Source organism: Plectropomus leopardus, chromosome 19 (genome assembly GCF_026936395.1).
Source record: "Plectropomus leopardus strain MGB_pleo_1.0 chromosome 19, ASM2693639v1, whole genome shotgun sequence".
Lineage (NCBI taxonomy): Eukaryota > Metazoa > Chordata > Actinopteri > Perciformes > Serranidae > Plectropomus > Plectropomus leopardus.
In genome coordinates, this window is record NC_142194.1 from 11,373,080 (window position 1) to 11,386,179 (window position 13,100).

A 13,100-nucleotide genomic window follows, 5' to 3' on the forward strand; every position below is an offset into this window, starting at 1 on the left:
ATTAGGCAGCATGATTATGGTGCAGGTGTGCCGCAGGCTGCTTGCAATAAAAGGCCACCCTGAAATGTGCAATTTGAGCTTGAAAATAAAGGACATGTCTCAGACACTCCTGTATGTTTCAGTGTGGTACTATTATTTAAGAAAAATGACATTTTCAAACCAAACACTGCTCTGTCTGAAATAATATAAGCTGCTCTGTCATCAGCACGCTGGTCCTACATTCCTCTTTGCCCTGTGTAAACCATTTAACACACTTTGAGAGCACTTAATTCATCTGTTGGCAAGAGCTGCAGTATTAAATAGTTGGGATATATTTGACTTGCACATTCATGTCAGCAGCAGACTGGATGTGTTGAGTTCTTTACCACAGAAGGCAAAATACTCGCCAGAGAACAGAAAATCCCCTCACAAGTCTCAGTTATTACCAGAAAACTGCAGATCATTACCCTTTGAGTCATCACACACAAACACACAAAAGTGGTGGGAGAGGTATTCAAGTTACTCACTTCAGCAAATTTAGTAGTACCACAGTGTTAATGTAAATTATTACATGCAAACTCTCTAAGTAAGGTACTCTTAAAGAGACAGTGCACCTTAAAATCAAAAATACTTATTTTTCTGCTTACCTGTAGTAGTGTAATATCGCCATAGAGATGTCTACCTTCTCTCCAATATAATGGAACTAGATGGCACTCGGCCAGAAAATACATTTAACAACTCAACAGCAATATTTCTTTCCAGACATCATGAACTGGTTATTCAAGATAATCCACAGACCTCGCTGTGTGCCATTTCATGTTGGAACTAATTTCTCTCTAGCAAACTACACCTTTCACACATATCACGCTTCGTGCATCTACATGTGGACAAAAGGCTTGTGCTTGTGAGATGCATTAATGGTGTCCTCTTCTGCTGAGGTGTAATGTTAGCAGGCTCAGTGGTGCTGGGCGAGCAGTAGATGCACGCTTTGGTAGGTCTGTGGAATATCTTGTGTAATGAGAAATTAAAAACTTTGTGAGTAAATAATATGAAAATCAAAAATTAGAATTAATTTTGCAAAATGGGCAAGTTTGCTAAGTTTGTCTTCCACTTTTTTCTTATTTTTTTTGCATTGTGCCCCAAATGGCTTTTCAACCTCACCAATTCCCTTATGTTCAAATTAATTTATTTAAATATCAAGAAGAAAAATGGACTTTAGGCAATTTTTAAAAAAAACCCATTATCAACATTTTGGGAAAAAAAGAAAAAAAGGAGAAATTTGAAGGTGGGGGCCATTTAAAAAACAAAAAAACAAAAAAGCCAAACATAACAATTTCTTTTTTGTTCCATTGGGAGCTACCTATGCTGCTTATAGGCAGACCGGCCTCTGATCCACCCGGCAATCAGGCCTTCACAGGATGGACTAAATCTAAACTAAGAACCCCGAAACAGCGAGCTAAATCCCAATGTCAGAAATATGTCTAAATTTGAACTCAAATCTAATTTTAAAGTTGTGGCTGTGTGTAAACAAAGCCTTCTAGTGGACTCACTAAAAAACAAACACACACACACTCACACACACACACACACTACTACCATCTGGCATGAATGTTAAGGGGCTTTGCTGTTAAGCCAGTTAGCAGTTTGCAGAAATTCAAAGATTTGGCAGAGCAGATTCATACCAGAGACACAATAAATAAAAACAGAAAAAAAAGAAGAGCAACACTTGTTAATGGAATTACGAGTGTATTGAAAATATTGTGAATTTTTATTTCAGAATAGAATACAGTTGACGTTATCATTCAGACCAAGAACCTTTTGATCCTCCTCGTACTCATCGTTAGGAAAATGTTGATTTCGGCGCTCTGGGCTGCGGGAGTTGTTTGCATGGCTTGTGATATTGTCAGGTTTTGGCGATTACTCTGACGATGCTCTAACATCCCTCATGACAGCACCTTTGTTTGGAGGGTTTTCTCACTGGGATGCTGTGATGGTTTGGAACTAGCTGGCACATCAGGGTCCATATTTTGCAAGTTAAATCCTGTGATTAAACATTTGCGAACATTTGTGAACCTTTGAATGTGAACCTCTATCTTCTATTTGCATTTAAAGTAACTTGTTGTTGTCATGCTACAATCCTCTGAAATTAAAATGTGTTTTCAGAATAAAAACATGTTCTACTTTCTCGTGCTTTCAGCCTGTAAACATGGACCAGATTTCATTTTGAGCCTTTCTGTCTTCACTGACAGGATGTGAAGAAAATCAGGAATGGATGCAAGTCATAAGGCATTAGGTTGTATCCTGACTCTTGGGGAAAGCAATATACAGGTGCTTCAATTTGATATTTTTCACTGCCAAATCTTGTTCAGGTTAAAGGAATATTTTCAGTAAGGAAAAAAAATTAATAAATACAAAAATAACATAACATTAGCATTCCGCACACAAGAATTGAAGATGAGCATAAACATCAATGCACCTGAAATTTCAGCTTTGTGGGACATCAAAGGGAAACCAGACCTCGACTCGGATATCACCACGGCAACAGTTCTGATGATCCAAAAGCGATGCAGCTCCACAGTTACTAAAATAGACACAGTTCTGCCATTGGAGTCACCGATAAAGCATCTCACTACAACACAGTATATCATCATGCATGGGTTTGGTTTTGAAACGCCAGAACTGTCACATGACTACGTCGACAGATGACATCTCGGCTTGCAGATAATTTCCATGAAAAGGGGGTTGGGTTAAGAGAGGAAGCGAAGCCACTGATGCCACAATGTTTCAAAAACTTCCACAATGATGGCAAGAGAAGAAGCAATATCGACTTAAGTGTGCTCCAGTGGACCAATGAGATGGTTGTAAGTATGTCGACAGTTGGCACACTCTTGGCACTGATATATTCGGTAAAAACACAAAAAAGGTCGATTAAACATTGCGCAGTTCTACATTAAAATGACATTTATTGGCAGTCTTATTGTAATGATAAATGCATACCTTGTATAGTCTTGATTTATCCAATTACTACAGAGATTAAATTTGTTAATCTTTTCAAATTTGGTTTCAGCACAAGACAACCAAAGCCCTTTTTACACAGAGATCGCACTATAGGGCCGCTACTTAGTCCCATCTTAATGCCTCCTTTGCATTTTTACAGAGAACCAAACAACAGTGGTATCATAATGCTCCAGTATGTGATTTTAGATAGCATGCCAGCATCGCGGAAGCAAAAGAGGCGTGTCAGGTGTAACATTTAAGGCGCTGTGTCCACCAAAACTTTTTTTTTATCAACTTAATGCCCAGCTGGGAGCGTTTGAGAGACCTTTGGAGATGCAACGTTTTTTTTAGTTGAGAAGCTTTGGTTGCAATGATATGGAATATCCGCGAAAGTAAACACGTCAGCACATAGTAGAAATCTGCCCAGGACGAGGGGAAGGCTGAAGCGTGCAGAGAGAGAGGATGCACCCGCATATATACATAGCATATACAGATATATATATTGCTGTTGTTGTTTAGCACTTGTACGTTGCACCTTTAAGACGGTTTGTCTTTGCAATATTTGCCAATCCTCTGTCGTGACTGAACGGCTGATGTGACAATGATGAGTGCAGCGGTTTTACCCAAAGTTGACCATTTTTCAGCTTTTGGCGTTCAGCACAGAATTCACGCCTAGTGCCTAAGAAAAAAACTCTTTGGTGGACACGGCCTCTAACACAACAGTGTAGGCCTCATGTGACCTATAACATACGCATCAGCAGCCCTTTATAGACAATAACAAGGGCATAACATGACAATAATAATCATTTATTGTCCGTTATGTGGTGGCTGATCTCGTCCTCTGCTTAGAGGGTACGAAGCTCCTGAATTTTGTTGTTTTACCTATATGTGGACATTTACAGCCACAGCTTCTTCTTTGAATTAGCCACAAAATACTACTAGGTGCTTTTTAAATCTCCCGCGGTTGGTCACACACATAACACGCCCATGGTCCCGTCCTGCCAGCTGTCCTATTTTTACGGACACAGTTTTGTCGCTGTTACTACCTCTCGTGCCATTCCACAATCATACCTTATTTACAGAATGGTGAGTCGGCATAACGGCCCTATATTCCCGTCTTGAACAGACAGTGTAAAAGGGGCTCAAGTTACACACCGCAACGCACTTTTTTTCATACAGTTTTGGCTGTCAGTACAGTTATAATAAGAAGGTCTGGGTTCCCTCACTCTTCCATCATGTGCCATATTTCATTAAAGCCAGCAACTTCTAAAAAAATTTCAAACTCACATCCCCAGATCTTAAAGCGCTCAAAAATCTAATTTACTATGTATTCCAACGGTAAAAACTTGCTTTAAACTGCAATAAAAGGCAACCAACTCCAATCGTAGCTTGTCACTCCTCCAATGTTTTCAGTGCTCCACTTTTTGTCTATTTTGATTAATAATTGAGTAATACTTACATTAAAAAAATGATTGGCTACATGACTGACCTTGCATGAAGACTGCACACCAAAGTGGCAAAAACGGCAGAGAATGAAGTTGACTTTTTTATAATGTATCTACTTCAAATCTAAAACACCTTTGCAAGACCTTGGCCTGACCGAACAATAGAAACCAAGAGCTTAGCAAAAATGTTTGTTTTTTTTAATCCATCTTAAACAATTTGTTAAGTTACAGCTACAAAAACCACAAAAACAAGCAAAATGTGGTCAAGGCCCTCATGAATCCTCAGAGGATGAGAAATGTATAGCTGTCAAAGGACTGTGACGCTTCTTCTTTATCGGTTGTTTCACCTTTGTAGATGACCACAATTCATCAATCTTAGCCACTCCGGTGACTTCCGTCTCCGGTGCGCTGTAATCGTGCCAGGACCAGCTCGTGGGACACTCTCTTGCGGTCCTTGGCCAGGCCCAAGAAACACATGACGTCGATGAAACAAGTGGTAAGGTTCAACTTGCAGCCAAACTCGCTGGTTGCATAGTCAAAGGGGAATGTGTGGTGATAGTTGTGGAATCCCTCACCTGTAAGGTAAAAGACACGGTGGTGAGGAAATCATACAAAAAAGCAGGGGACAATCAGTAGGACAAGATCAATTCTGTGATTAAATCCACAACATAGGTTGTTAGTTCGCAAGATAACTTACAAACTACATCGAAATTATCTGCACATGCTTCTCAACAGGTGCAGGTGGCTGAGCCGGTAGCGGGCAGCTAATGGTGTTAACAACGGCAGCAGTACTGACTGGAGGGTGGGCGATTAGCATCTACGTTGACGCCATCAGTTGGAACGACGATATCAGCAGTAACTGCTGTATTCGCGCAGTGACAATCCACAGCAATAAGCTAGCAAGTAGGAACTCATGTGCACGATAATGCTAGCACAGCTAGCCTGTCTACCGCAACAAAAAACAGAGAAGCTCGAACTGCGACACACAAAGGTAGCATTACTTTATTCACTGCTCATATCTTTACATATCAAATAATTGTTTTCTGCTCTATCAAATCTCTGAATGTGGCATACAGCTCCTTAAAGCCATGGGCCAAAAAAGATGAGATAGTGGTTTGTAAAGGTCGTGGTTTGTTCCATGTTTTGGGTTTTGACAGAATCATGGGGTCAAGTTAAGTTCTCCAGAACCATAACAGCATCTATAGGTGGCACTAAAGCAAAGTGTGTTACCAGAGCTCTTTTGTTGTTGTTGCTTTACATTTGCTTTGTTTTATTTTTTCCCTTCCTGTAAAACACTTTGCAACTTTGTAAAAAAAACATACAAATTAACTTTTACTGACTCAAGTTACTGCTTAAATTTTCTCTTTATCTTTTCTTTTGTTACACTATCACATGATTTCTAACTGAAGTTTGCCTTAAGGGCTTTCTGACAGAACGCCCTTTCTTGATAAAGTTAAGAAAAAAGATTGTAGTTTGGTCTAAAATGAACTGATTTCTGCAAGAAAGAGCCATGCCATGTATTGATTTTCATACCTATAGCGCTGAATGTGACGAACTTGTTCTCCCTGGGGTTGATGTTCTTGTCATAGGGCCTGTTCCCCCACATGTGAGCTGCGCTGTTGACCAGCCAGGTGGCGTTCAGCACCAAGGTGTACCTCAGCAGAGCCGGGATAAAGTACCCCACCCACATTGACTCCCCCCACAGGTACCAAGGCACGAACATGGGGACGAAGAAGCACATGAGCAGCACAGAAGGCTTGTAATACCTGTAGGGGAGACAGAGCGGGTGGAGCTGTTTACTCAGTATAATATGAATATTAAACACATTAACGCTCTGCCTGGCAGACATGGGATTATTCACTGTCATTTTCTTCCACAGGTCTTAATTTAAATCAACGATGAGTCAATCTCAATGTGCACAAAGGACGTGTTAATTATCACCCTGTTAAACCAGAATATCTACAGAAGCAGTGGTAACAGACATGTGCCTTTTTTGCTCTGTATTTGGAAAGAAAATAAGATTATGAAACATGATTCTGCTTTTTTAGTGTGCACACCATCTGCCAGAGGAGTAAAGTTCATCTTTTTTGGATTAACTTCTTCAAGTTTAAGATTAAGATCAATCATTGACTGAAGCCACTTACTTCCTTTGAAACATAACAACTTTGTCAGCCATCAGGTCACTGAGCTCCAGCTTGCGCCCTTTCTCGATGACATCAGGGTGTTTGCGCACCAGCAGCCAACCAATGTGAGCAAAGAAGAAGCCCCGGACAGCGTTGTGAGGGTCAGCATCTGTCTCTGAATATTTGTGGTGAACCCTGTGGTCTCGAGCCCACTCAAAGATATCATTCTGTGGGTTCAAGCAAACACAGAGATTACACATGCTGCAGGCACAACGTGGTACTTACACAGTAATGCAAACTGCTATTAACACAACGTTAAGTGTGTGCTTGTGTACCTGGGAAGATCATGGGATTATTTCTGTAAAGCACCTTTATATCAATGGAACCTTTGCATCTTTTAATCAATTGGTTTCTATTTACAACCTTCCAAGGACCAGTTTTTTCAGGTACTTGCAGGTCAGAGACTTCATTCGAAATCGGTTTCCTGGCTTTCCTGCTCTCCCGCCTCTGACTTTGTCTGACACCATTTTTGGTATAAATCCTCACCTTAAAGGTACCATTTCCAAATTATATGACACCTTTTTCACTTGCCAGACTTCGTCCTCTGATAATCTCCGCACCTCCTGGTCTGAGGATCTCGGCATAGAGATAGAGACTGATGTTTGGCAGTCTGTTTTGAAACGCATCCACACATCATCTATCTGTGCCCGCCATGGTGTCATACAGTGTAAGATAGTTCATAGAGTCCACTGGTCTAAAAGTAAATTATCTCACATATTTCCTGGCACAGACCCTAATTGTGACAAATGTCATCTAGGACGTGCTGACCACACCTTCATGTTTTGGTCGTGTCCTGCTCTGTCTGCATTCTGAAATTCTGTTTTTGATTCACTTTCAGCCATCACATCTGTTAATATTCATCCATCGCCTTTAGTTAGCTTGTTTGGTGTCAAGACCACTCGCTGCCATCCTACTCTTCTGAACTTGTTGCCTTTTTGACACTACTAGCAAGGCGTGTAATTCTGATGCATTGGAAGAGCCCCCATCCACCCTCCCATTCTCACTGGATAAAAGACGCCCTTTATTTTATGAAATTGGAGAAAATAAAACACTGTCTTCCAGGTTCCAACGTTAAATTTTCTAAAATTTGGTTCCCCTTCCTAGAACATGTCAGGTCCATTCAGTTGAATATTGTCCCCATCGGTGGTGTGCCCCCCGTCACTGTACCACCATCTTGAACCCTCTGGCCTGCTAACCCTGCTTTTCCAGTCCTAGTGGTACATCTGCATTGAGCAGGTCATTTTGTATTTGTGATTACGCATGCACTCATTATTATCTGCTTTTTTTTTTTTCCTTTTGTTTGTCTGTTAACTTGTCTTTGTGTTTGTTTTTTGTTTTCTTATTTCCTGCTGTCGTTGTTGTCCTTGTAGTTATTATTTATGATTACCTTTTAAGACTATACTGCTTGTTCCCATGCATTTTTTTCTATGAATGTCTCAACAAACAGCCTTGCTTTGCTGTATTATTTGTCTACTTTTCTGCCAATTTTATCTCTTATGGACATGTATGGCCTTACACATTGTGTTTTTGAAGTTTTGTATAAAAATTTCTTGAAAATCTCATAAATAAATCATATGTAAAAAAAAAAGTGTGTGCTTGTGTGACTGCAGAGCTCTGTTTTAGGTACCTGAAATGCCATGGAGTTAGCAAAACCAAGAAAGATCCTTAGAGGTAATGTGGCCTTGTAGGATCTATGACTCCACAAGCGATGAGCTCCTGCAGTGACTCCTAAAGCACTTATCACAAAACAAAAAACAGCTGTGGAGAGAAACAGATAAACAGATCAGTACTGCTAGATGAAATAATGCACATTGCAATGTCTGTGCATCAGACTTTATCAGTGTTAAGGCGAGGAATGTGACTCTGCAACACGTGGTACACTGCGAGTGAATCATCTATTTAATATTACAATATTATATCTGTGTAACTGAACTGGTACATAGCACAAAATTACTTAAAAAAGTACAAGATAATTACCTGAAAATGATGGAAAAAATGATGTTTAAAAAAGCCAAGAAAAATGCCTTACAAATACTTAAAAATAAAATAATAATAATAATAATAATAATAATAATATGAAGAAGAAGAAGAATTCTGTAATATAATTCTACATAAATAATTATTACAATTAGAAATAGAATTGAATGGACATTTTCCCCAATCTACTTAATTGACATTTCTTTCCAAGTTGCTCCATGTCTTTTTTCCCCCAAAGAAATGAAAACCAAATTGTGCAGGTTTCAAAGATGTAAATACTTGTGAAAGGCATCTGAACCCTGCACAAGAAAAATTCTGTTGGTCCAGGATTCAGATGTTGTTGTTTTTTAAATATACGCAATTATAAAGGATCTGTACTCATTTTTTGTGGACACAAAAGTTAAAGTATCAGAATTAGTAAAGAAAAAATGGTATTGCAGCATTCTACACTACAGCATGTGTTCAGCACGCCGTTGTTTATAAGTCCTTTCTTTTTATCAAAGGCAACAATCATTCAAATTTGCCTTTGACTGAACTGGTTTGTACTCGTCTGCTTATTTCACAAAACCTTAAACAACCATGAAGGAAGCAAGGCACATTACATGGTGCCGTGACTCTCTGGGTCATGTAATTACATCATATCTGATGATGACTGGGTGGATAAAACTGTTTGATGACCGCATGTACAATGAGACAGGAAGTCTACTCATAACCGCCGCGTCTGAGGGTTTGATTCATGAGAAATACACATCCCAAACGAATTCTAAAAAAATATTTTAAGTAATACAGCAGCGTGCAGTTTGTGTAATTACTCTTCATTTGTCCTACAGTACTGCTACTTTATTAAAAACAGGGTAGTTAATTGTTTTTCATAAGTTATTTTCCTGCACAAAAGCAACACTCAACTCATCGGCCTGTGGGCCAAAAAGGGTGCCAGGTGGCCCCCCGAAGATTATCTTTGAATGTAAATAATGTGCCAGCGTGCATTAAAAAGCATCATAATTTAGCTTGTTTTAAAAAAAAGGCAGGGGAAGATCCCCAGACCCCCTACAGAGGTCAGGGTTAAGAATCAAATGTCCTCAAATCCTACTGCTTACAAATGACCTATATTGGTTGCCTGTATGTGGCCGCTGCGACTAGATTTCCCATTTGTTGAAGATGAATGAGCAGAGCAAGCTCTGTTTTTATTATATGTAGGGGAGAGTGGGGTCAGTTGGAACGTTTTTGTATCTACGTGAAAAAACCTTCTATTTTTCACTGACTACTTAATCAGTAGTAAAAACAACTTGATCCCTGAACAGATTTAGTGTCTGTTCAAGGAGTGGATTTTCCCAAAAATTAATCTCCGTGATGGTTTGAGTAGGTATACCTGCAGCTGGAGTAGCAACAAGCCCTGCCTATCCGCTATATGACTCACCGACCATCAGCCCACTGTCAGCCCCCTTCGCTCCTTGTTCTTATGTTGTGTCTTTTCCAAATACACTTCCATTTTCAAAGGAAATGTACAGTTTCTGCTCGTTAGACACATAGACTCCTTTATAATAAACTTACAATGCATACTTAAAACACTTACTTATAGTATATATAGGTGTATATATTGTAGATAGGTTTAGAAAAAAAACCCTCAAAATTCATACGGGAAGCAAACACCGGGCTCCTGGGTGGGAGTCTGTTGTTTGTTGGAATCAGTCTATGCGGTTGCTATATTTAGACTATTTTCACAACTTTACCTTGTCTGCTACTGATTACGTATGATACTGACTACATATCATACAACCATGAAAAGATGTGGTTGTCGGTGTCTGACGCTGAAATCACTGGCCAAATGGCGGCATTTGATGACTTCACAATGAAAACAGGTTGACGAGTCCTGCTGACGCCGAGTGCAACTAACAGTCACATTAGTGGGTTTGACTTGCGCTGATGGTGGGCGCAGTTTGAAGGGGGCGTGACACGTATGCTTTGATCAGGGTGCAACTATACATGTCTCAGACGGTTCAGACAGTGGCTTCTGTAAGTTGGAACAAGTTGTTCCGGGCTAATAAAATATAGTTTAAATGGAAAACAGTGCAGTCTAAATTTGGACACCTTATATTTACAATGTCACTTCACACATTTCTTTACCAAAAAGGAAAATATTTGTAAAAATAATTATATTTTCATAAATGACTGAGATATGAAATGTGGCTTCTCATTTCAGCAGCACCAAACAGCTCAATGTTGTTGCCATAGGCTGCATATAGCTCAAATGTTTATGTAGGCCACGTTTCATTTAGCAAAAAAAGTCAAAAGCAGCAGCTTGAGTGTTAAAAAAAAGTTTGAGCACATTCAAAATAAGCTCAAATGCTGACTTGTACAAAGTTCATACAGTACACACCCCCTCCAGCAAAGCAAGTCCCTGCTGTACAGTGTGCAGCTTTAAAGCACATGCTGTGACATTATATTTCCGCCTTATATATGCTCTGCTCTATAATCCCACTACATACTGGGTGGAGCATGCACAGATCTGTGCAATCACCTTTTTGCATGCAGCTGCACGTGACATAACAGCTGTGGCTTGTGTAAAATACAGCATGTACAGATATAAAGCCACAATTCAAACACCGAGCATGTGCACAAATAACAGTAACAAGTTTGTACTTACACCAAAGCAAGGTCAAAGGATGTGCAGAGGGGATGAGGAACACGCTGTACAGAGCACCTATATGCAACAGAGTCATCAAACAGACATTTTTCCAGACGATGATTCTGGGAGGTTTGGGGCCTTCTTTCATTTTGTATGTGTGATCAAACACGTCTTCTCTGGTGGCCTCAGGGAGAACATTGCTGGGCTTGTGCTGCTTCTTCTGCAACGCCTCTGACTCCGTCATGGTGGCTGCGGTTTGATGATGCTCTGACTGGTATGAATGAGAAAATTAAAAAAACGGTGAAAATCCATGTTTTTCAGAGGCTCAAACAGTGAATATGTTGATTATTTTTCGCTAGCCCGGTTTGCTAGCTGGTGAGGAAGAGGATGTAACGATGATGCTGACTTCTAGCTGACATTTGCGTTGCGTAACACTCACATTACACCTGTAGAACAAACGCATATTTAAAAACAACTCACCAAAAAGATGCAGACGAGTGTAAAAAGAAGGTCTGGTTGTTTCACGGAGGTGAGGCTGGTTGTTTTATCCCAACTACAGTAACCCAGAAAGAGAGAGTGATCGCTGGCTGCAGCGAACGCATCAATAAGAGCTGGAGTTCGAGGTGCGACTGACCAATCAGCGCTCGGATGCCGCCTCGAACTCGGGCTCTGATTGGCTGCCTGCTTATCTGCTGTTCACCTTTTATTCATTCTGCAGCCAGATGTATATTTACCTCCTCTGGAAGCAGCCGCGACTGTCTAGACATGTATTGAATTAGTCGCACGCATATTTTCATTCACGCGTTGATAAAAAATAAGTAAATAGAATAATCGGAGGGGCGAGGGGTTATTGAGAAACGAGTTAATGTGAAGAGTGCAGCAGCTGCAGAGAGCATTGGACCTCCCTCCCGCCCACACAGGAAAAATACAGCTTGCTCTGTCACGTCATCTTCAACCTCTTTTAAACCTCCTTTAAAATGTCTTTCTCTAAAAAAATCAAATAATAGGGTACATATAATAATATAAACTAATCAAAATAATATGTAATCACATTAGGGTTGTTTAAATCCCTGCTCAGTGCCACAAATGGAATATTTTAGGAATATCAGATTTAGAAAACACCAGATGAAGAAGAAGAAAAAAATTTAAGTTTAAAATTTAAACAAAAGTCTCTAAAAACTTTCTGCTGGGTAGATCAGAATCTGGTTTATTGCCATGTGAGTTTTTACATGAGAGAAATTAACTGTGGAATATTAGTCATGTATCATAATTTTATAAATAAAGTAAAATGCAAAAATGCAAAAATTAAGTGACATGAATATATAATGTGAGGAAAATGCAATAAAAAATGTGAAAATATATTTTATTAAAAAAATATATGCAAAGTCAAAACAAAAGTAAAAATTAAAAGAGCTTTGCAGTTTGTATGTGTAGAAATGAGCAAAATATTGTCCAAAGAACATGCAAGAGTTCACAGTAAGAATTATAAAATGTGTAATGTATAATGTGTGCAATGTGCAGAAATAATCCGTCTTCCTAACATAATGAAGACGATGGTAAAACGTGGAGTATTTATTTCAATTAAATCATTTAAAAATAATTGAAACTATTAGTTGTGCAGAAAATAGATTCATTGTGCTCATGTTGAACTGGGGTGACTTTTCAGACATATTTCAATGGACCCATGAAAAAAAAATTGGATGACAGATCCACAAGTTTTCATCTGCATGACCTCCATTTAAAGTAGTTTTGTCTCCATCTAATGTAGAAATGAAGCAGCACAGGAAGCCGATCCGTGTTCATAACATGCAAACCATAGTGTTTCTACAGTGAGTATGTACAGACTGTAGATACACTCTATGATGCAAACAGGTCTCTTAATACATTCATGGG

At 39.4% G+C, this 13,100-nt stretch overlaps 1 protein-coding gene across 1 annotated transcript; it reads right to left on the reverse strand.

Moving 5' to 3' along the window:
* Positions 1–1,705: 1,705 nt before the first annotated feature.
* Positions 1,706–11,846, reverse strand: scd (stearoyl-CoA desaturase (delta-9-desaturase)). Its single transcript, XM_042508116.2, has 6 exons — positions 11,688–11,846; positions 11,226–11,478; positions 8,232–8,362; positions 6,566–6,771; positions 5,955–6,187; positions 1,706–4,996 (listed from the first exon to the last, which is right to left on the reverse strand). The coding sequence occupies exons 2-6, from the start codon at positions 11,449–11,451 to the stop codon at positions 4,797–4,799; spliced, it is 996 nt and encodes a 331-aa protein (XP_042364050.2). The 5' UTR covers positions 11,452–11,478; positions 11,688–11,846; the 3' UTR covers positions 1,706–4,796.
* Positions 11,847–13,100: the final 1,254 nt, after the last annotated feature.

Excerpts from the sequence above, each read along its gene's own strand:
- scd (XM_042508116.2), bottom strand. The coding sequence starts at position 11,451 with ATGACGGAGTCAGAGGCGTTGCAGAAGAAGCAGCACAAGCCCAGCAAT. Across the intron at positions 8,363-11,225 it reads TCCTTTGACCTTGCTTTGGT|CTGTTTTTTGTTTTGTGATA; the intron begins GTAAGTACAAAC and ends TTCTCTCCACAG. Across the intron at positions 6,188-6,565 it reads GTTGTTATGTTTCAAAGGAA|GTATTACAAGCCTTCTGTGC; the intron begins GTAAGTGGCTTC and ends TCTCCCCTACAG.